This window comes from Octopus sinensis, linkage group LG2 (assembly GCF_006345805.1).
Source record: "Octopus sinensis linkage group LG2, ASM634580v1, whole genome shotgun sequence".
NCBI classification, from domain to species: domain Eukaryota; kingdom Metazoa; phylum Mollusca; class Cephalopoda; order Octopoda; family Octopodidae; genus Octopus; species Octopus sinensis.
The window spans coordinates 86,633,904-86,659,832 of NC_042998.1; the positions used below are offsets into that span (position 1 = coordinate 86,633,904).

The following is a 25,929-nucleotide window of genomic DNA, read 5'->3' on the forward strand; positions in this document are numbered from 1 at the left end:
GTAGAATTGTTGAAGTATCAAACAAAATGCTTTGTGGTATATCTTCCATGTCTATAATCTGAGTTCTCTCCACTACATATTTGTAGCTTTGTGTTAAAGACAGCAATCACTGTAGTTGTATTGAACTCTGAGTAACATCAGTTTCTTTGGACTGTAGCAAGGAAATAAAGTACACTTTGCAAGGCATTTGTGCAGCATAAACAGATGTATTATTCCATAATGTTTTAGATTTATGCCTTGTGAATGACGGATCTTCCTTCCTTGTCCAGCTGCCTGCAATTTTGCAGTGCATTCCAAGCTTGTGTGTAGTATATTCCGATACTCTAATAATATACTTTACCAAAACAAACTTTCTGTTTGTAGGTCTGCTCAAAATCTGTTGTAGCAATTAGATGTTCCTTTTAGAAAGCATAACTTTGTAACAGGTTCCAACGCTCTTTCACTGTTGAGTACTTATCAATAGAAAAGCATCCAACTGTAAATTATCTATTCATGCATCAGTGTCTGCATTTAGAAGTCCTGATTTCATAATAATTCATTCCACAATAGAAGGATCCAAAGAATATTCCAAAGCAGATAGAATATTTACTTGCAATTTGTTGTTTATTAAGGTGTGTTTTATAGGTTTACATTGTTTATGCCATCAATAATGTAAAAATATATGGTTACACTGCCAGTGACATAAGAGGAAGAAGAATTTTCTCAGAAATTCTTTTATATATCTTTTGTGAAGTAAAACTGAAAAAACATATTAGTTTATCAATAACCCATGGACTTTTTCTTCCAAAAATGTATTTGTGTCTTCTATAAATATTTTTCAGGATTAATCCATTATACAACAATTTGGATGAAAAGGACATGGGTGGTCCCTTACCAGAGAAAGGGAGGTATGTTTTACAAAACAGATTTTAAAATGAAAAGTTTGTTTCAAAATGTTTGCTATTATTTATCATGAGATAAAGGGTAAAAACAAATGGAAGCTGAATGTTTTATTGGAACTAAATTAATATCTCAGTGTTCTGAGTTCAAATATCACTAAGGTAAAGTTAATTTCCTTCTTTCTAGAGCCAATAAAACAAGTAATAGCATACTAGATTATATCAATCAGCAACGAGTACAGAAGTAGCTGTGTGATTGCTTTGCTACCATGTGCTTTTAGGGCTGATCCTGCTGGATGATACTTTTGGCAAGTGTCTTCTACTACTGTCACAGGTTGACCAATGCCTTGTGAGTGATATCAGATTGGTGGAAACTGTAGGGAAGCCTATCTTATACTGATTGATATATATGTGTGCGTATGTGTATATATATATATATATATATATATATATAAAAAAAGCATATATTCATCTGTATATATATATATATATATATATATATATATATATATATATATATATATATATGTATGTATACATGTGCATAAGTTATCTAAAAGTCCATAAGTCAGAGAAAAGATGCACTTGTATATCTGTCAACTGAGTGGTTATATTATCCAAAGTGTACAGTATTATATAACCATCATGGCTGATCTTACCAATTGGTTTCACACCAGGGGTATAGTAGAGAGGTAACAATCCAATCATATAACCCTGTGCTCACCAGAGGTAGCCGATATGTAATGAAATATGGCAACTGTTCTCTATTGTTGGAGGTGAAAAGACATCCAGTTTGCAATTGTTGTTAAAATTTGATGAAACGAACAAAGTAGGGGATTTAGTCAAGAGTTATGTCCCTTGATACCGAGACATTGCCACTGGATTGATTATGCTGTAAGTCAGAAAGAGTTATCATGAAGTGTTTGTGGAAATTGTGTGTGTCTTTCAGATTTATTTTCTTGTGAAAATGGGATATGTGTAGTGGTACTGTTTGTATAACTTTTGCAAGGAGTGTAGGCATTCATTACTATGTTTGCTAGAGTGTTTTCCTTCTGTATTAATTAAGATTGTGGGGGCTTTATGCATGTATGCACGTGTGTAAGGGTACAATATGTGTGTGGGCCTTTATATTGGAGGTGATGGAAAACAGTCTATTTGGAAGGCGTCTGTCTTGTTGGGTCTGGAGATCCTTCTGCTAGAACTTGGTAAAGAGTGACAGCAGAAGAATCTCCAGCTTATCTTCAAGCAAAGAGATTTTTGATGCTGCCACCCTGCACTACAATGAGGCACTGGTTGTGAGCAGTTTCAAGGATAGAACTACACACCAGAACCTAACCCCTCCAAGAGAAAGTGGCACCAGAAAGTATTGTGGTTCACACTGCCCTTTTCTATAAATTTTAAAACCCAAGTAGGTAAGATTTTTCTTAGCTTAGTTGATGGATACTTCCCCCATACAAATTAATTCAGCAAAATATTCAATAGGCATACCTTGAAAATTTCCTTTAGCTGTGCACCTAGTGTAAAAAAGATTTTTGTAAGTAGGCCCATGCCTGAGACAGAGGCAGGATACACATGTAGGGGGAGCACAGCATTTCCTCAGAATGGCCACTGTAACATGGAAGAAACTGCTATAGGACCAAGTGGGCAACTAGACATGTGAGAGTATGTAGGAGCAACTGAAGGCCACTTCAGAACCTGCTTTAACAACCACAAGTCCTACTTTAACATCCTGGAGAGACACACCACAACAGAACAACCCTGGTCAGGTCTGTTTAATCTTTGAAAGTAAGTACGACAAAGTACAACAAAGTGGAAGATCCTAGAGAAATGTAAACCATACTTCAATAGCAGCAGGATGTGCAGGTTATGCCAAACTGAGAAAAGAGCAATTTTAAAGAGCATCCAGCACACAGGCTTTTACCTCAATAGCAGGAGTGAAGTATTTAAATCCTTGCCCTCATGAAAGAAAGTACATCCTATCATTCCTGCATGCCCCATCATGACTACAACCACCAGTCCTCAGCCTCAGCTCTCCACCAATACTCTGGAGTCCGGCAAAGAGTTTGACCAGAGCATTCACCAATGCACCTACATACTCACTCACCAATACATCCACATACAAACACGCATGCTCCAGTATTGTACACACCTACCAAATAGCCTGTTTTCCACAACCTCCAATATAAACTCACACACACACTTGCATTGTACTCCTACATTCACTGCATACACACATAAAGCCCCCATGATCTTATCCAATACTGAAAGAAACCACATTAGCAAACACAGTAATGAATGCCTACACTCCTTGCAAAAGTTATACAAACAGTACCACTACACATATCCCATTCCTACAAGAAAACAAACCTGAAAGACACACATAATTCCCACAAACACTTCATGATAACTCTTACCAATTTATACAACCTAACCAGCCCCGTGAAAATGTCTTGGTATCAAGGGACATAACTCTTGACTAAATCCCCCTACCTGGTTCGTTTCATCATATTTTCACAACTGCAAAATGGGTGTGTCCTTTTACCTCCAACAATAGAGAGTAGTTGCCATGTTTCATTTCATATTGGCTACCTCTGATGAGCGGAGGTTATATGATTGGATTGTTACTTAACACTATGTTGTACCCCTGGTATGATTAGCCATGATGAATATATAATACTGTACACTTCAGATATATATATACCTTAAAAAGTCAGGGAATATGCAATAAATATATTTACTTAACCACTTCACATCCTTAAGGTTATGGCCATTTTGCAGCCTTCTTCTTGTAGTAATAAATTCAGTGTGGAACATACATACATACATAGATATGTACATACATACTTACATACATACATGCATGCATGCATGCATGCATACATACATACATACATCATACATACATGCATGCATGCATGCATGCATGCATACATACATACATACATACATACATACATACATACATACATACATATAACATCTAACTTTTTAGATGTAACTCTAAGCATATCAACCTCCCAATACTCCCCTTATGACATACCTAACTAATATCTTAAATACCTAAACATTCATTCCAATCACCACAAATCCCCTTTTGATAACATAATCAAGGGTATCTCGACTCGTATATCTGACCTCTCTTTCACTGGGGAAATTTTCAATAACCACACACCATATTATAATCAAGCACTCACTGCTAGCAGCCTCTCCCAACAAATAAAATCCATCTATAACACCAGGCTCAAACAATATATATCTCATATCACATCACAAAGACACACCAACCATCACAATCACAACTGATCACACATACACTTTGATAGAAGCCCCTGGAAGATCTCACACCTAGACAACCTGGACCCCCACACATACATTTAACACTAGGTCAAAAACTAGAACAGCTAGCAACAACAGGCCTTGCCACCCCCTTCCATCCTCCAAAAACCTAGATAGTACTACTCCTAAAATGTGACGGATGATCTATTCTGTGGTACACATCCACCTTCTCACATAATGTTAAGAACTTTGCTAAATCCTTCTTTAAAATACTAGACTCCAACTTCCCTCATCAACATAAATATTATTCTATCTTTAATAGATCCACCTTGAAACTATCCTATTCTGCCCCACCCAACTACAAATCTATCATAGCAGCCTCTAATAAACAAAAACTTTCTCTCTACTTTCAAAACTCACATAATTATAATTCTAGTTACACGAATGCTCAACACACACACAGCTCCAGCATGGAAACCCAACCCAACCTATCCTACTGACACTACCCAGAACACCACCACAACCTCTAACATTCTTACAAATAGTGCATTTAATAACAATAGTAGTAGTAATAACAATAATAGTAATAATAGCATTAATAATACTAATAGTTTAGACCTTTCAACCCACTTCTCTAACCTCTCCTCTGACAATGTTACCGCCTCCATTCCTGAAAGCAATCTTCAAATTTCATCCACTTGTAACTGCCATCCTGAGGCCATCTGCCCTTTGTAAGCCCATTGTAAAAGATATAATGTAATTTACAAATGCACTGTCCTTAACCTATTACTTAATTCTACAACCATATACATAGAATCAACCATAAATTTTAAACAACTATATGCCGCTCCCCTCCATTCTTTTAGATATGATAAACATAGGAAATCTACAACACTCACCAGTCACATACATCATCTCAAAAATACAAATATACCCATACTTTGTCATGGTCCATATTAGATTCAGGGCTTCCTTACCAAGGTCAACACTTAACCTGCAAGTTATGCCTAAAGGAGGCACTTCACATATTAGAGCACAACTCTTCAACACTACTAGATAAACATAATAAGGCCCTAAACACATGAAACCATTGCTTTTTTCATACATTCAAATTCTACCACAAATCCAAAAGCCTATATAACCACACAGTATATTTCCACAATACCCCATAGGTAATCCTTAACAAACATATAAGTCTCCATTTTAATTTCTAATCCTTATCTAACCCCCATTTCTTACCTGAGGATCACAGTCATTTAGTTATATAAGTATATTTATGTATGCATGCATGTATGTATGTATGTATGTATGTATGTATGTATGTATGTATGTATGTATGTATGTATGTATGTATGGATGGATGTATTTATATGTGTGTATGTATGTATGTAGGTGTGTATGTATATATGTGTATGTCTATATGTATGTGTATGTATGTGTGTATATATATGTGTATGTATGCATCATCATCATCATCATCGTTTATCGTCCATTTCCCATGCTAACATGGGTTGGACAGTTCAACCGGGGTCTGGGAAGCCAGGAGGCTGCACCAGGCTTCAGTCTGATCTGGCAGTGTTTCTACAGCTGGATGCCCTTCCTAACGCCAACCACACCATTATAGGTACATGTGAGTATATATGAATATATTTTATGTAAGTGTGAGTATGTGTAGACCTACATATGTACACATGCCCACCCATGTGTGTGCATGTGTGCATATACACTTACATACAATTATACACGTATGTGAGTCTGCATGCATGCATTTATATATGCAAGAATTTATATATTCAAAATAGATATGAATGAGTGTGTATATGCATGAATGTGTGTGAAGAGTTTGTATGCGTATATATTTGTTAATGTATGTATATGTCTATATATATGTGTGGATACGTATGTGTGTATATCTTGAAAGATATAAATTCTTTCTTCCTTTTCCTCCTCACCTATCAGAAATGTCTATTTATAGCAACTTGACTTACGAGGGACGTTCAATAAGTAATGCTCCTGATCCACTTGCAGTTGGTTGATCTAGCTGAAATTTTGCATGTGCAATTATTAATATCTCTATAGATTAAGTGGCAAATTACAGCTCTGAACTAATTGTAGTTTCTGATTTACAGGTGTTTGAACAGAGTCAAGTGTGAAATGGAGCCAGTTGAGTGTCGAGCAGTGATCCGGTTTTTGTATTTGAAAGGACGCACACCATGGGAGACTTTCGATGAAATGAAAGTAACTTATGGTGATGATGCCCCATCATATGACCTTGTAAAACGCTGGCATCGTGAATTTAAACATGGTCGGAACTCTGTGGAAACAGCTCCCAGATCTGGTCGCCCCCTTCTGCCATTGATGAGGCATCTGTCCGTCAAGTTGAGGCTGCCATTTTGGAAGATCGACGCATAACTATTCGCCAAATAGCCCATGAGGTCAAGATTAGTACCGCGTCTGTGGAAACTATCATTCATGACCATTTGCATATGCAAAAGGTGTCTGCCAGATGGATTCCCAGGTTGCTCACACCTTTCCAGAAGCAAGAACGCGTCGAGTGCTCGAGGATGAATTTGGAGATGTGCCAAGAAGATGAGTCAAAATTTTTCAAAAGACTGATTACACAGGATGAAACCTGGGTCCATCACTATGATTCAGAGACCAAAGCCCAGTCAATGCAGTGGAAGCACCGTGACTCACCACCTCCAAAGAAGGCAAGGGTGCAGCCCTTCACTGGCAAGGTCATGCTCACAGTCTTCTGGGACCAGGACGGAGTAGTGATGACAGATTTCCTGGCAAAGGGTACCACAATTATAGGAGCCTATTATGCTTCACTTTTGAAGAAATTAAGAGAAGCTATCAAAATCAAGAGGTGGGGCAAGATCAGCAAAGGCATCCTCCTCCTGCAGGACAACGCTCTGGTGTGTCGCCAGATCAGAAGCACAGACATGCGGCTATGAACTCCTCCCCCACCCCCCCTACTCTCCTGACCTTGCACCCTCTGATTTTCACCTCTTCTCAGCCATGAAGTTTTTGAAAGGAAAGCGTTTCCCAGATGATGTAGCCTTGATTTCTGAAGTCACGTCGTGGTTGGAGGACCAAGCTGGGGTATTCTACAAAAACGGTCTCCAGAGCTGCATCAAACGATGGGAGAAATGCGTAACTCTGGGTGGTTCCTATGTAGAAAAAGACTAATAACTGTGCCAAGTTTCGTTGCTCTACTGCTATGGGAACTGGGTCAGGGGCATTACTTATTGAACGCCTCGTATATTCTTCATTATTTATATTCTTCATTCCATCTCAATTTTATTACCAAAACTAATTCCCACTTACACATCACCCTACCCTCTTACTTTCTCTCTACATTTTCTATATCCATCCCTTAATGTAGCTCTATCACACCACTCCTGTTCACATACCTCACACATTTTTACTCTTTACCCTCTCATCTCTTCCTGTTTCTCCCCCTCACTTCTCCCTTCTAACATTTTATCCTGACCACTAGCTAACACACCTCTTTCTTCACTTATTTGTTGTATCTCCCACCCCCTTCTTTTCTTTTACCTCCAGTTCTCTTCCTGTTTTTGATTTGACCTTACAAACTCATTCCCAATTTCTAAGTCACTCCAAAAAAAACCCTCGAACGAATAACACAGTTTACAAGACTCTATGCTTGGAATGACCAAATATAAACATTATTGGAACTCACATGGGGTACAGGAAACGTATATATACACCATTCTGCTTAAATGATGGAACTGCAAGTACAATATCCTTACGTATCACACTTCTATTTTCATTCCTTCACTTCCCTCTGTATTTCATATCTTATCTACAATAATTAATACTCAAACATTTTCTTGCACCATCTCTGATAAAGAGATATATAAAATATCCTGGAAACAGCTGTAAGACCTCTTTATAAATGTTTTGAAAACTATTCACAGCCTTGGATTTTTACATCATTCTGTCATATATATATATATATATATATATATATATATATATGAGTGTGTGTGTGTTTGAGAAATATGACATCTGTGGTTTTAATTTATTAACGTATTTTCATCTTGTTTCTTGTATTATTATAGTTTGAACTCTGACATTAACAATGATTTTGATGGTATGTATCATAAAAATATCAACGCTGCACCAAAAACTCTTTACAACTTTGATGATGACACAACATATTCAATACAAGCAGACAACTCCAAATCAGATTTGGACAGTGTTATCAAAGAACGTGATGCAGAAATGAACAAGATAAACAATGATTCTACAGTTCTTTATGGTAATTCAGATCATGAATCAGATGTTGAAGCTACTGAAGTATAACAAGCTAAATATTATATTTACTTGTGAATGTAAAAGAAAATTAATAAATCCTATCAATAGTTAATGTTTTTGATTTTGAACATTTCATCCAAATCAAACACATATTGGATAAATATATTCGTGCATTTGTATGTGTATATTTTGTGTGTGAATATCTGTGCATATATATGCATATATATATATATATGTGTGTGTGTGTGTGTATGTATATACCCATTCATATATATATATACATATATGTATGTATATAAATATATATATGTATGTATATATATATGTATGAATATATATATATATGTTACATATATATGTGTGTGTGTATATATATATGTATATATATGTATGTGTGTATACATATATATATATATATATATATATATATGTGTGTGTGTATATATATATATACACACACACATATATATGATTTTTTGTTATAATATCAAATAAAATTGTAATTATAATTATTCAAAAGCTTTTCGTAGTTGTTAAAATATCTTTAAATAGTGTAATATATTGAAGTTATTCAACCTTTAAGTCAACATCTTATCCTGAGAGACAAGCATGACTTTTTTAGCTATGTGTTATTTTAAGTTTATCATGGAATTGTCTACTATACAATGGCCAAACAGGCTGAACTTCATCTGTATCAGTTCCCTTGTCAAAGCTGACTGAGAAGGAAATGTACTTTGTTCTAAACAGTTACAAGTTATCTTGAGGCTGTTTTGAAGATCTGAACTGAGAATTGCAAGCTAAAAGAGCTCTTAATATTAATTACTTAATATTATTCTTACTTACTATGATGTACTGTAATAACGCCATAATACCAGTTTCTAAATAAAATGACTAAGTCAGCCATTTACAGGTTAATAATCTTGGCAATATATATGGCTGGTGATGGTATATTAATTATCAGTCTTTTGATAGATAGTCTAACACATTATAGACTCAGCAAAGCAGCATTTTTTATATCAGCAGTGTAAAGAACTGATAAGTATTTTGATTGCGTGTTAAGTTTGTAAATAGAATATATAACAAAAATTTTTATATATCCTGAAAATTGTTTCAAAAATAAATTTATTTAAAAAAAAGTAACTATGTATTCTATCATTATTATTGTTTTTATTCATATATCACTGATAAATCAGTATACACAGCTACATAGAGTTTGCAGAAGAGGAAGACACAGAAAGACTTGGAATAAATTAGTAAAGGTTGACTTTAGGATTTTGGTCCTCGTGGATGAGATAACCAAGAGCTGAGATTACTGGCAGAGCACAGTACTCAATAAGACCTGTCCATCATGGTGAGACTGAAGTTCTAGAACACAATGTGTATATACAACTGGGTCCCTTGCCGATGAGTCATTGTCAAGCCTTCCCTATCACCTACTGTCTGCCAGTAGAGAAGGAAAGAGTAAGGAATGCACGGTGTTGACTAGAAAAGAAGAAAGGATAAAGATGGCATCGTCTTTCTTGCTGCTGAAATCTTCTCTTTTGTGTCAGCTATGACCAAGGAGTAACACTTTCCCTTTGCTGGACATATGAATAGAACAGAGTAAGGACATTTAGCAAAGATGACTCAGAAGTTGTTCTTTGATTATTATCCCAAACAGCAATAGCTTTCTTCAACTGAATACATGTTGATTGGTTAAAATTACCTAAATACGACAACTTTAAGATGAAATAACTTCTAAAATGCAAAATTTTGCAAAAATGTTGAAAGTAAACCGTATTCAGCATGAGAAATTACACCAGTATATGAAGTTTCAAACTGTTTAGTTGGAAAAAAATAATTTTAAAAATCTGGAGCGAAACTGAATAGATCCCCACTTCTTTCATATTTAAATGGTTTTTTTTTCAATGAAATTTTATAGAAATACCTTGCAAATGGCATACATCACAATTATAAAGAAACTAGCTGAAGGTGACCCGCTCTACATGTGGGTGAGTGTGTGGTTGTTATTTTCTGTTTCTTATCACCACATTCTCCCTCTTTGTTTCTCTCTCCTTTCTTCTCTCACTTTCCCACTCTCTTACTCTTCCTTTCTCTCAGACTCTCCCTCGCTTTCTCTTACTCTCTATCTTTCTCCATCTATCTCTCTCCCATTTATAAAGAACAAAAGATCTTGAGTAAGTTGAGAAAGAAAATATTTTGAAAGATCAATCATAACTATCAGGTACTGACAACGGAAATATCTGTTTCAAGGCAGACAGCAAAACATTAACATTTAAAAGGGACAGATGAACTTGCAAGCTGAATAAAAATTTTAAAAACCAAAATTTGAAGGGATAGAATCTGAGGATAGTAGACTTACCATGGCTGGCTTTTCTTAACGACGGACAGCAACGTACTGGCAGTTTCATGGCTGGCAGAACTTGATGTAAAAGAAAATTCCTAAACAATAAATTTTGAAGTGATTCTTTCTCACAACAGTAGACTCACCATGGCAGGCATTCAAAACTTTTCATGACAGACGGCAACACATTGACGATTAAAAGGCTGGCACAAATTTTTTAGCTTGATGTAACTGAGAATTCCTAAACAGCTGCTCTTGTAAATTTTATTCCCCTTCCAGCCCCATTTAGACCCCTTTACACATTTTGGTTAATATAACCCGATTTCATTTGGGTCTACTTGGGCCACATTTTAAAAGATGAGGTATTTTGTTCTAGAGGTCATGCCTTTCATTTCAGGAAAAAAATAGTTGCCATGCAAACTCGCCAGCACTTTTAACATAGGTGTGCATATTTTCAGCTCAACCGACCACATAATGCACACATTATATATATATATATATATATATATATATATATACACACACACATATATATATATATACGCATTAAATATACATATGTACATATATGTGCATTATATGTGTGTGTGTATGCATTATATATATAAATGTATACAAATTATATATATATATATATACATATATACACACACACTCATACACATGTATATATATATAAATAGATATATATATACACTTTATATGTATACATTATATATACATATTTATATATAGATACACACACACACACATATATAAATTAACCCAATAAATATCTGATTCATAATATAATATTTGTTCTCATGATTGTGTGGTGGTGGTGGCGATAATAATTTTCTCTATGAATGCAGACAGACCTACAGAGAGAGAGAGAGTGAGGTAGGAGAAAGAGTGACAGAGCTGGTGAAGGTGGCGGGCGAAAGAGAGCGGAAGCTGTCAAATGTCGTTATAGATCAAACGTGGAGGGAAGGGAAGAAAGAGAGAGAGAGAGAGACAGAGGAAGAGAGGCAGATATGTGAAACAGAGAAACGACTATTCATGATATTTGTTCTCATGATTGTGTGGTGGTAGTGGCGATAATAATTCTCTCTATGAATGCAGACAGACGTAGAGAAAGAGAGTGAAAGAATGTGGAAGAAAGAGTGACAGCGCTGGCAAAGACGGCGGGGGAAAGATAGTAGAAGCTGTCACATGCCGTTATAGAGAGAAAGTGAAGGGAAGGGAGGAAAGAGAGAGAGAGAGACGGAGGAAGACAGGCAGATAGGAGAAAGGGAGAAACGACAAACACTTGTCAAAGTGTGGGTTCTTTTCCCCTAGTAACCACAGCTTTTGAGCTAGGAATTTCTAACCTAGCCCACTCACATTCACGCCTCTTTTTACATGTCCCTGTAAATTTTGGAGCGAATCTGGCGGGATCTAGTGCTCTTTAACCCGTTCCAATGCCAAAACCAGACAAACAAACAGACTTTTCGCATTTCAGATTTATAGATATTGATTTGTGGAGAAAATTGTTTCCAAGGGAGTGGGTAGAGGATTTCAGAAAATTCACAAGTTCTGAATTTTTCCTTGTTATATTCCGAAATCACATTCAACTATCTACAGATATCCTAGTGTAGTACTACTACACTACGAAGTATTTTTTCTACCCACTTTCAATAAGTCTTAATGTTTTGGCTTCATTTTTGTTTCATTTTATCTTCAATTATTTTTACGCTTTTTTTAACCCTTCTGTCATTATTCTCCATTCACTAGTTATTACTTTCTCTCTCTCTCTCTCTGTTTATATATATAGATAAATATATATATATATAAATACGTATGTACATACACACATACATACACACACACATACATACATACATACATACATACATACATACATACATACATACATACATATACATACGCACATACATACATACGCACAATAGTAAAACTTTAGTTCTGTGATATAGAGATAAAAATCTGATACTAGATTTTAGGGTATAGTTTTGGGAGCAAGTGTCATAAATTCACTTTCTAGCTTCGGCCGTAGGAAGTTGAAATTTGATAGCGTTGTGATGAGTGGTCACTCTACGTCCATCCATCGCTACAGGTTTATAGCTTTATGTTTTATAGAGTGTATGTGCGTGCATATACACACACATACATATATACATACATACATACATACATACATACATACATACATACATACATACATACATACACAGGCGTATGTGCGTACATACATACGTACATACATACACACATGTATGCATACATACACACATACATACGTACATATATATGACGAACTAAATGTTACTTTCTTAGATGCAGCACGGACTTTGTCAGTGAACAGGTCGCGGATTTTAGCGACGAAAATATTTTGATAAATTAAACTTAAATGTTGAAGTGAATCGAACGGCTTTTGTGTGTTTCTTAAATGGCTTATAAACACCTTCCACGCTGCAATTGTTTTCGTTTCAGCACACGATCTCGGATCAAATTACTTGCTATGCGAGTACATCTCCGTAATATATAAATATAAATATATATATATATATATATATATATAAACAATTCATAATTAAGGGCAAACGAAAAAATTTCTAATGCCAGATATGCCGAAAAATTGGACATATTGTCCATTAACCATATAATTTTTTTAGGACAATACGTCCAATTTTTCGGCACATCTGGTATTAGAAACTTTTTCGTTTGCCCTTAATTATGAATTGTTTATAGCTTTAACCTTTAAAGGTATTTTTTGATATGCTGGCCATTGATAAAATTTTGGGGGGAAAAGAATATTTTTTTTTCGAAAAAAATTTTATCCTTCATTAGATATATATATATATATATATATATATATATATATATATATACATACATACATACACACACACACACACATATATATATATATATATATACATATATATATATATATATATATATACATATATATATATATATATATACATATATATATATATATATATATACATATATATATATATATATATATATATATATTATATATACATATATATATATATATATATATCTACACACACATATATATATATATATATATATATATATATATATATATATATATATATATATATATAGGAGAGGGTCATAGCCCAACTAATTAGAGAGAGAGTTAGTTTAGATGAGATGCAGTTTGGGTTCGTGCCAGGGAAAAGTACCACTGATGCTATATTCCTGGTAAGGCAGCTGCAGGAGAAATACCTAGCCAAAGATAAGCCCCTGTACCTGGCTTTCGTTGACATGGAGAAAGCTTTTGATAGGGTCCCCCGATCCCTTATCTGGTGGTCAATGAGGAAACTAGGGATAGATGAATGGCTGGTGAGGACTGTGCAAGCCATGTACAGAGATGCCGTAAGTAAGGTTAGGGTTGGCAACATGTACACAGAAGAATTCAAAGTAGAGGTTGGGGTCCACCAGGGTTCAGTACTCAGCCTCCTCCTATTTATCATAGTACTCCAGGCAATTACGGAGGAAGTCAAGACAAGCTGTCCCTGGAGCTTCTCTACGCTGATGACCTTGCTCTTATTGCTGAGTCACTATCAGAACTGGAGGAGAAGTTCGAGGTGTGGAAGGAGGGTTTAGAATCAAGGGGCCTTAGAGTCAACCTAGCTAAAACCAAAGTACTAATAAGTAGGAAGGTAGACAATCCACAAATGTCTTCAGGAAGATGGCCCTGCTCGATCTGTAGAAAAGGTGTAAGTAGAAACTCTATAAGATGTACCCAGTGTAAGCTATGGACACATAAGAGGTGCAGCAATGTCAAAGGTAGGCTAACTGGGAAGATAGTTTTTGTATGTGGCAGATGCTCGGGAGCATTAACCTCCGAAATCTGCAGAAAACAACTTCCGTCACTTTCCAGGGGAAAAACTAGAAGTAGTTGATAGCTTCCGTTATCTAGGTGACCAAGTCAGTAGTGGGGGTGGGTGCGCTGAAAGTGTAACTGCTAGAATAAGATTAGCCTGGGCAAAGTTTAGGGAGCTCTTACCTCTGCTGGTGACTAAAGGCCTCTAGCTCAGAGTAAAAGGCAGACTGTATGATGCGTGTGTATGAACAGCCATGCTACATGGCAGCGAAACATGGGCCGTGACTGCTGAGGACATGCGTAAGCTCATGAGGAATGAAGCCAGTATGCTCCGATGGATGTGTAATGTCAGTGTACATACTCGACAGAGCTTTAGCACCTTGAGAGAAATGTTGTACCTAAGAAGCATCAGTTGTGGTGTGCAAGAGAGACGATTGCGCTGGTATGGTCATGTGGCAAGAATGGATGAAGATAGGTGTGTGAGAAAGTGCCAATCCCTAGCAGTTGAGGCAACCCGTGGAAGAGGTAGACCCAGGAAAACCTGGGACGAGGTGGTGAAGCACGACCTTCGAACTTTAGGCCTCACTGAGGAAATGACCAGCGACCGAGACCTTTGGAAATATTCTGTACGTGAGAAGACCAGGCAGGACAAGTGAGCCCAGCCCACTTATGAATGCCTTTCCTCCCTTGGACACAAAGACCTGTTGAGGCAAGCGAAGTCGATATAGAACCTCATCCGACGACAGACATCCATGCCAACCCCACCTGCTTGCGAAGACATGTTGGGGCAAGCGAAATCGAAACCGAATTGAACCAGCCAGGATCCCTGGTCTGGTGGTACGTAAAAAGCACTATCCGACTCGTGGCCGTGGCACGTAAAATACTCCAATGCGACCGTACGACAGGCACCCATGCCAACCCCCTTTGCTTGTGAAGACATGTTGGGGCAAGCGAAATCGAAATCGAATTGAACCAGCCAAGATCCCTGGTCTGGTGGTACGTAAAAAGCACCCACTACACTCACGGAGTGGTTGGCGTTAGGAAGGGCATCCAGCTGTAGAAACATTGCCAGATTAGACTGGAGCCTGGTGCAGCCTTCTGGCTTCCCAGAACCCCGGTCGAACCGTCCAACCCATGCTAGCATGTAGAACGGACATTAAACGATGATGATGATGATGATGATGATATATATATATATATATATATATATATATACATATATATATATATATATATATATATATATATACATATATATATATATATATGCATATATGTGGAGGCGCAATGGCCCAGTGGTTAGGGCAGCGGACTCGCGGTCATAGGATCGGGTTTCGATTCCCAGACCAAGCGTTGTGAGTGTTTATTGAGAGAAAACACCTAAAGCTCCACGAGGCTCCGGCAGGGGATGGTGGTGATCCCTGCTGTACTCTTTCACCACAACTTTCTCTCACTCTTACTTCCTGTTTCTGTTGTACCTGTATTTCAAAGGGCCGGCCTTGTCACTCTCTGTGTCACGCTGAATATCCCCGAGAACTACGTTAAGGGTACACGTGTCTGTGGAGTGCTCAGCCACTTACACGTTAATTTCACGAGCAGGCTGTTCCGTTGATTCGGATCAACCGGAACCCTCATCGTCGTAACTGACGGAGTGCTTCCATCCATACATATATATATATATATATATATATACACTCACACACATGGATATATGCCATTTAGCATAGTTGTTTGTACACAGGAGTCATGCAATCTGCCTTTCACTCTGAGGTAGTAGCTCTGAACTTCATCCTACCTATTCTTATTCGAGCTGGTGTACTTTCGGAACAACCACCCCAGCTAATAACTTGGTCACCTAAGTAACAGAAACTGTCTGCCATTTCTGAGTATCATCCCTGACATTTGAAGGAGTGTGTTTTATGTACATTCTTGACATATTCCACATGTAAAGACTACTTTCTGTTAGTCTTCCAGTGGTACTGCTGCACCTCTTATGTGTCCATAGCTTGTACTGAGTGCACTGCATGGAGTTTCTCTTGACACCTTTTTTAATCTCGAGCAGGGCCATCTACCGGAAGGGATCTGTGATTTTCCTACTTATCAATACTTTAGTCTTTGTTAAATTAGCTCTAAGGCCCTTTGATTCCAGACTGTGCTTCCATACCCGCAATATCTTCTCTACTTTTGATAGTGATTCAGCAATAAGAACAAGGTCATCCGTATATAGAAGCTCCCAAAGGCAGCTAGTCTTAAATTCCACACTTATAGCCTGGAGGACTATGACAAACAAGAAGGAGCTAAAAACTGATCTCTGGTGAACTCCTTCTTGTACAGTAAGCTCCTATACTCATTGGTGTTTCTCACTTAATTGACAACATCCCTGTATATGGCTTGTACAGCTCTCACCAACCACTCATCTATCCCTAGCTTCCACATTATCTCCAGCTAAGGAAGCAGGATACCTAGATGATATTTTTCACCAAGATATTACAACTGTATCTGATTTTTCAAGTGCTTCAATTGTGTGTATATACATATATATTTACTAGATTGCTGACATTTATCAATGATTGTTCTGTTGTACTGATGGGCCATTTCCTGTCATTAATGAAACTGTCAGCATTCTTGTTGACATAGGTATGCTAGTGAAATAAGAAAACATACCTGGGTTTTCAACCATTGTGTTACATTCTATTTTAGACAGCTTTATCTAACTTCCTTTTAGATCTTTCTACATTCCAATCTAATGATTCATAATCATTTCAAATAAATAAAATCCCATATCTTGATTTATATCAATACTCAGCAATTGAAATAAGCCTGCGTTCTGATATGTATACTCTGATAGATCAGTCTAAATATCTATATGAGCGAATATAAAAATGCAGTCAATGATAAAAAGTGACTGAGGTATTCACACACACATACACACAAAGAGTCTGACCAAACTTTGTGGACTGACTCTCACTACCAAGTTCAGATGGGGAGAAAAGGCTTGTGGTGGTGAGGCTCAGTCTATGTAGCCACTTGAGAGTGTGCCACTCTTTCACATGAACTTTGGACATGAAAATCTGCCATCATATCTTTATCGTTATCATCGTCGTCATCATCATTTAATGTCCATGTTGGCATGTGTTAGCTGGTTTGACTAGAGCTGGTAAGCCGGAGAGTTGCACCAGGTTCTAGTTTGTTTTGGCTTGGTTTCATTAGACAGAAGTTTATTTATATATCCATTTTTATTCAGGATATATTTACTGCACTTGTTCTTATTGGTATTATTACTATTTTTAATCATATCATTACTACTTACAAATAAATTGGATACATTGTTACTATTAGATTCACCCACTTCCTTGTTAATCATTCTTCCATTATTATAATTACTGGGTTGGCAACTAATTTTCTGCCGTTTTTTTTTTTAATTTAAATTTTTAAAAGGTTTAGTAAAAAATTACAACTAATAAATCGATTATGCACTGACACTTTTTGTTTGCACTTTCTTCCCATAGTTCAACAAGATTTTCAATACCTCACTAGTAGAAATCACCCGATTTTGATTAGAAATATTGATCCAACCAAGCTCTTAATTCTGCATCAGTATTGAATAAAATTCTGCACATAACACTTGAAAGAGATCAAAAGAGGTGAAAATCCGTTGGCACCAAATCAGGAGAGTACGGCAGGTGTGGAAGCACTTCCCAGCCATGTGTTTGAATGGCTTCCTTGATCATATTGGCGATATGAGGGCGGGCATTGTCATGCAACAGAAGAACTCCATGCTGCCAATTAAGTCTTTTCTCTTGAATAGCCATGTTAAGTTGTTCCATCTGTTGAACATAGAGTTCTGTATTGACTGTTTGGTTCCATTCAAGCAATTCGTAATGGATAATCCCTTTCCAGTCCCACCATACGCACAACATCGTTTTACGCAGATGAAGATCTTGTTTCATGCGCGGTGTCGCATATTTACCGGGGCTAAGCCATTCCTTACACTGCTTCATATTGATGTACAGGCACCATTTTTTATCACCAGTAATGATTCGGTAAAGAAATCATTACTTGTGTCCATGAGTTGAGTGGTGACGAGCAAGCAAACCAGCAGAGATAGTGGCTTGTTGATTTTTGTTGTTGTCACTTAAAGCATGCAGAACCTATGCTCCATACTCCTGAACTTTCCCATCGAGTGAAGACGCTTATCTATAGCAGTGTGGGAGCATTCCATTTTCTCTGCCAGTTCCTTTGTCATTTGACGAGAATTTTCGTGCAAAAGTTGGTTTAATCGCTCTTCATCTAACTCAACTGGATGGCCAGATCAAGGTGTGTCTTTGAGGTTAAAATTTCCATTTTTGAACTTGGCATGCCAATCACGAGCGGTTCTTTCAGCTATGGCAGCCTCTCCATACATAGCACAAATGTCACAAGCAGCTTTTGTGGCCTTAGAACCTTGATTAAAAGCAAAAAGAGGTGTCAAAAAGGCTCGATTTTCTTGACGTTCCATTTTAATGATCTCAAAATAAACAAAAATTAACTAAAATTAACGAGAAAAAGGAACAAAAGAGATTCCAAATTGATTCAAAAATAGTATTCTTGAAAAAAATAAATTCCAAACTTAGAAAAAACTGCGGGAACTTGGTTGCCAACTCAATAGATTTAGCGGAGTTCCCATTCTTATTACAATATACTATTTCAGTATCCTGCATTTTAAGGGCTTCATATTTATGTATATATATGTGTGTGTGTGTATATATAAGCATGCATGTATGTGTATATAAATATATGTGTGTGTGTATATATATATATATATACATATATATAGTATTTGTTGGCACTCCATTGGTTATGATGACGAGGGTTCCAGCTGATTCGATCGACAGAACAGCCTGCTCATAAAATTAACATGCAAGTGGCTGAGCACTCCACAGACATGTGTACCCTTAATGTAGTTCTTGGGGATATTCAGGATGACACAGTGTGACAAGGCTGGCCCCTTTGAATTACTGGCACAACAGAAACATGAAATAAATGTGAGAGAAAGTTGTGGTGAAAGAGTACTGCAGGGTTCGCCACCATCCCCTGAGGGAACCTTGTAGAGCTTTCGGTGTGTTTTTGCTCAATAAACACTCACGACGCCCAATCTGGAAATTGAAACCGCGATCCTATGACCGCAAATCCGCTGACCTAACCACTGGGCCATTGCGCCTCCACATATATAGATGTAGATATATGTATATAGCGGTGGTGCTCCAGAATGGCCGCGGCCTTCGGGCTAAAACATATTTTGAGATTTAAGGATTTAAGGAGATATATATATATATATATATATATATATGTGTGTGTGTGTGTGTGTATATATATATATATATATGTATGTATATATATATCCTCCTCATCATCATCATCATTTAACGTCTACTTTCCATGCTGGCATGGGTTGGACGGTTTGACTGTGGATGGGCTACCCAGATGGCTGCGTCAAGCTCCAATCTGATCTGGCAGAGTTTCTACAGCTGGATGCCCTTCCTAACGCCAACCACTCTGAGGGTGTAGTGGGTGCTTTTATGTGCCACCAGCACAAGGGCCAGTCAGACGGTACTGGCAACAGTCACGCTCAAATGATGTTTTTTATGTGCCACCTACACAGGAGCCCGTCCAGCGGCAATGACCTCTTTCGAATGTTGTCTTTCACCTGCCACTGGCACAAGTGCCAGTAAGGCGACGCTGGTAACGATCACACTTGAATGGTGCTTTTTATGTTCCAGCTGCCCTGGCAACCATCACACTCGTATGGTGCTCTTAATATTTCACTAGCACAGATGCCAGTCAGGCAGTGCTGTCATCGGCCACATCAGTGATTTTGATTTTGATTTCACTAGCCTCAACAGTTCTTCGCAAGCAGAGTTTAGTGTCCAATGAAAGAAAGGTATGCATAAGTGGGCTGGTACACCCCTGGCATAAGCCACGGGTTATGGTCTCACTTGGCTTGCTGGGTTTTCTCTCACACACTGTCTTGCAATACGAAATACCTCAAGTCTTTGGTTCTCACGGCGCAGAACATTGGCAAATTTTTTCTTATCTGCTTCCCCTCTGGCTAAATAAACCTGTATCGTAGCTTCCTTTCTGGCAGTCCGATACAATTCCCTGCTACCACCGTTGAAGTCACCAGCCACAAAGAGAAGGTCCTGTCATTTGTCAACAAGGTAGTCTGCAAGAGGCTGTCATAAACTTGGTCTTTCTGTCAATCAGGTAGCCCTGGCTGAGGGGAATAGGCCCAGATAATGGTTGCTAACCTATGATGAAGCACTAATCTAATCTGTATTTTGCCCATAAAATCTTGTACCTGTGTTCTTTGCCTGTGAGGAACATAGTAGAACCTCCTCTCTACTTTACTTCTAGGAGGCAACACATATCGACACATCTCTGTTCAAGCATCTCAACAATCTCACCAGACCTACCTTTCAGTGTACTGATGTTGAGAGTGCTAACCCTGAGGGTGTGGGAGGTGTGGGCCTGTGAGACTCTGGAACAGGGGACAGCAGTGTCATGTACCTGAAAAGAAAGCTCGCATTTGGCAGAATTCATAAACAAACAATAGCCTTCAATTCAACCTGCATACACTACACCATCATATTTATGCACTATATGATCACTACCTTACACAGGAGATAAGCCCTAAGTAGGGGTGGATGGTGTAAAGCCTTTAGAAGTGTTCATGGGAGACAACCAAAGGATGACAAAGGATAGGAACTTCTGGTACAGGTGGAAGGGGTGGGAGGGCCATCATACTGTGAACTAGCAAATTTAGACCATATGTATTCTTTCAGCAGAGGTATTAAAAAATTGAGTCGGGGAATCTGAGTGCATTTGCTAGTTTATATAGGGTGGGGTGGGGCTGGAGGAGGGAGTCTTGGTGAAGCGAGTGGTAATCAAAAGAGAGAGAGACAGACAGAGTGAGGCTGAGAGAGAGAGAGAGATACAGACTGAGGCCGAGAGAGAGAGAGAGGGCACCAGAGTTAAGGTGGTCAGAACACGAGGGAGACAAATATTCTTTTGGGATTTGGGTAGCATAATTTAACGAAACAACAAATATTGATAATAGTAAAATAAAGTTGAAAAATCTTAGAGTTTTCGGTCAACCAATCTATGACAAAATTAGAGAAATAAGTGACTGTGTGAGAAACTTGAATAAATGAATATGTTGTGGTTAAGGAAATGCGTAAACTAAGGTTATCTTAAGACAACAACAAGGAAGATGAAACTTTTGAAACTATATTTACATGTTGACATGGTAATGAAATAGACAGAATAATGAAAAGAACTAATAAGGGGTTTATGATCTGTGCAGAAATAGAAGAGTAGATGAACGAGGTTGAAAAGACAAAAATTCTTATCTGAGCATCTTCTGAGATTTGTATACTTCAGCAGAGGTATTAAAATTCGAGTAGGGGGAATCCGAGTGTGTGCGTTAGTTTATATATGGTGGTGGTGGTGGTGGTGGTAGTGTAGGAAGTCTTGGCGAAGCGACAAGACAGTTTTAATGGAGATAAAGCTCCAATATATAATACAACTTTTTTTTCGCTCATATATGAACCAAAGATTAAGAAATTTTAACCAACTGAAATTTCACCATATAGTACCTTACTGGATTTTACCATGAGAAAGGAACCCTAAGGAAGGAAATGTTTTTATACAGGGAGTTAAATTTGGATTAGTTCTTAGAGTCCCTTAAAACTTTTCTGAAACCGCTATAGGTTTGGACTGATCCTCCCAATCGCCTCCTTTAATCTATTCTAACTATACTTTATACTTTCATGGTACTCCTTATATACTTTTTATGTTTTTTATTTTTTATGTTTATATTCTTATATTTCTATATTCTTATCATACAACCCTGCTGTACCCTTTCACCACATCTTTCTCTCACTCATTCTTCCTGTTTCTGTTGTACCTGTATTTCAAAGAGCCAGCCTTGTCACACTTTGTGTCACACTGAATCTCCCTGAGAACTACGTTAAGGGTACACATGTACAGGCTGTTCCGTTGATCGGATTAACTGGAACCCTCAACGTCATTATCGACTGAGTGCCAACCACCATATATATATATATATATATATGTAAAAAAGCATAAGAACTGTTTCAAAGCACTTTCCTGAATCTCTAATGATTCTGCCTGCTCCACTTGTAACACCCTTCTGCCTAACTCAAAAGAAAAAATGCCAAATTTGGCCTGGGTGGGATTTGAATTCAGAATATAAAAATTTGCAACAAATATCACAAAGAATTTTGTCTGACATTCTAATGAATCTGTCAATCCAACACCATTGTTTAATTCTAATATGAGTTAGATTTGTCAAAGTCCATTCATTGTACTTTGCAACCACAAAAATGACATGCACGCTATACTTCAGTCCACTTGAATCAGAATGATAATGAAGGGACTTTGCCAAACTTCTCTGAATGAGTGAGTGATTGAACATTTAATGAAGCAAATTGATTAGTTAACTGGTTAAATAGTTAGCCAATTAACAAATATAAATAAAGAAGTGAAATACAACCAGTACTTATTATTGGCACATGACCGTCCAAGCATACAGCATAACATGTTTCAACACATGACTTCACATCAAGAATCTTGCAAATCATTGGGTTGTCTAGAAAGTTCAAGCCGATTTATAGTAGCTTAACTTTTGACTTATTTTAGAACATGGTTGAGTCCATAAAATAGGATTTGACTACACCACCATTCAGAGCACAGTTTAAGCTATCTTTTCGTGGAAGAAGGTTTATGTTTCTATCACCTGTGTTAATTCTGTAACACTTTAAAATGGAAGACAAGAAAATTCATTTTCGGCACTTGACGCTTTTCTTTTTCTGTAAAGGGAAAAATACCTCACAAGCAACAAAGAAATATGCGCAGTTTATGCTGATGTTTCTTTATCCAAAAGAACTGTACGGAAGTGGTTCACAAGGTTCTGAGCAGGAGATTGTAGCCTTATTGATAAAGAGCAATCAGGCAGATCATCCACTACAGATGATGACCATATCAAGTCATTATTTGAGAATAACCCACATTGCGCAACCTGAGAATTGGCAGAAAGCCTCAACCTATCAAAATCCATCATTCATGAGCACCTGGTAAAGCTTAGGCCTACAAATCGCTATGATGTTTGGGTACAACATGAGTTGAGTGAGAAGAACCTTTTGGATGGCATTTCCATCTATGATTCACTTTATAAACGGAATGAAAATGCACCTTTTTTAAAGCAAATTGTGACAGGTGATGAAAAATGGATTATCTACCGAAATATTCAGAGAAAGCGAACCTGGAGTAAGCGGCATGAGCCATCCTTAGCTACCCCAAAAGTCTTGCTTTCTGTGTGGTGGGATTAGAAAAGAATTCTGTACTATGAGCTTCTCCCATGTAACCAGACAATTAATTCTGAGAAATACTGCACACAACTGGATGAGTTAAAAGCAGTAATTCAAGAGAAACTTCCAGAATTGGCCAACAGGAAGGGTGTTGTTTTCTGACATGATAATGCAAGACCGCATGTTTCTTTGGGAACCAGGCAAAAATTGCTGCAGCTCAGCTGGGATGTGTTACCCCCACCCTCCATATTCACTAGATATTGCTCCTTCGGATTTCCACTTATTTAGATCTCTGCAGAATAGTCTTAATGATAAAAATTTCGATTCCTTGGATGACACAAAAAGATACCTTGATGAATTCTTTGCCATGAAGCTACCTCAATTCTGGGAAGAGGGTATTTTCAAGTTAAAGGAAAGAGGGAGACGTATTGTGCAACAAAGTGGTTCATATTTGGTTGATTAAAAATGTAATGGCAAGTATTTATTGACCTTTTACTTTCCTTTAAAAATTGACACAAACTTTCCAGACAACCCAATAAAATCAAACCAAAATTAATTATAGTTATTTCTCTTATCAGGTCAGCTACAATTTTATGTTCTCTGTATTATCTTCACTGCTGCAGATATAAAGAGGTTTGCAGTGTTACATAGATAAATATATGACAGTGTAATAATTGTTATCTCAAGATAAAATTGTTTGTTCACTAATCTCTGGGTGCATAATAAGCAAAGGTGAACTTTAAAACCATTTGCCATTTTAACTTATGAAGATTTACCTCTAACATCATAAAATTTTTAATGGATCTTGCAATAAGGTAAGTTCTGTTTAAGAATGATGTCATGGATTTTTTTTTTCTTTATACACAATACCATGTGTAGTTATATGTAACATGTATTTTAATGTGTGAGTTTTTACATATAATTGGAAACAGATATATAAACCCAGGTCTGCTCACACATACATATGCATGTATACAAATATAGGTATATCAGATATGTATACAAATGTAAATCTCTCTCTCTCTCTCTCTCTATCAGCTTAGTCTTTACTGTTGGAGAAAAGAATGCTCAATACCATAGTAGAGCTTAATATTTTAATTACTGCCATGTCAGTCTCTTGCTACTCAGAGTTTTGCTTATGAGTAACTTGTTTAAGTACAAGTGTATGAATAGGTGAAGCAACACTCAGAAGAGTTAGAGAATAAATTAATCCAAACAGGAATAACAGACATATACACTCATCATCAATATTTAATATCCGCTTTCCATGCTGGCATGGGCTGGACAGTTTGATGTGAGCTGGTCAGTTGGAGAGCTGTCCAGGCTCCAGTTGTCTGTTTTGGGCATTTTTTCTACAGCTGGATGTCCTTCCTAATGCCAACTAATTTACAGTATGTACTGCGTGCCTTTTGCATGCCACTGGCATGAGTGTCGTTATGTAACACTGACACAAATACATTTTACTTGTCACTGGCACCTGCAAGACAAAGACTTCTCAGCTGGAAGTGTGTGTAGGTGCATGGCCATAAGCAATATGCCTGTGTTTATGGATGGCTGTGATTTTATCTAACTTGATGCGTCTTCTCAAGTACAGGAAATTGTCACACGTCCTGGTCCTTTGTCAACCCAGTGCCAGAAGATCCTTTCTCACCACTTCATCCCATGTCTTACTGAGTCTACCCCTTTCACAGGTTCCCTTCATAATTAGAGATCAGCAGTTCTTTAAGATGCTGTCCTCATCCATATGCATATATATATATATATATATATATATATACACACACATATTTAATTTAGAGACAAACTGCTATTTAGTTATTTCATAATAGCAAAAAGATATTATCTATAATAACCACATAGAAATTAATTAAATATCTTATAATTATCATTCTAAAAATCTCATAACAAATCAAACATTAATATATTGTGAATTTT

At 37.2% G+C, this 25,929-nt stretch overlaps 2 protein-coding genes across 3 annotated transcripts in view; both read left to right on the forward strand.

Moving 5' to 3' along the window:
* The window catches only part of LOC115232682, a 65,931-nt gene extending 57,381 nt beyond the window's left edge, over nt 1-8,550 (forward strand). For both annotated transcript variants that reach the window (XM_036514998.1, XM_029802702.2), the window contains 2 exons: nt 822-887; nt 8,243-8,550. In XM_036514998.1, coding sequence (XP_036370891.1) covers nt 822-887; nt 8,243-8,486 — 310 coding nt within the window. In that variant the 3' untranslated portion in view covers nt 8,487-8,550. The remainder of the gene's footprint in view (nt 1-821; nt 888-8,242) is intronic.
* A 16,171-nt stretch (nt 8,551-24,721) lies between these two features.
* Nucleotides 24,722-25,929, forward strand: part of LOC115225143 (protocadherin gamma-A1-like) — a 98,259-nt gene continuing 97,051 nt past the window's right edge. The window contains exon 1 of the mRNA XM_036515021.1: nt 24,722-24,809. Coding sequence (XP_036370914.1) covers nt 24,793-24,809 — 17 coding nt within the window. The 5' untranslated portion in view covers nt 24,722-24,792. The remainder of the gene's footprint in view (nt 24,810-25,929) is intronic.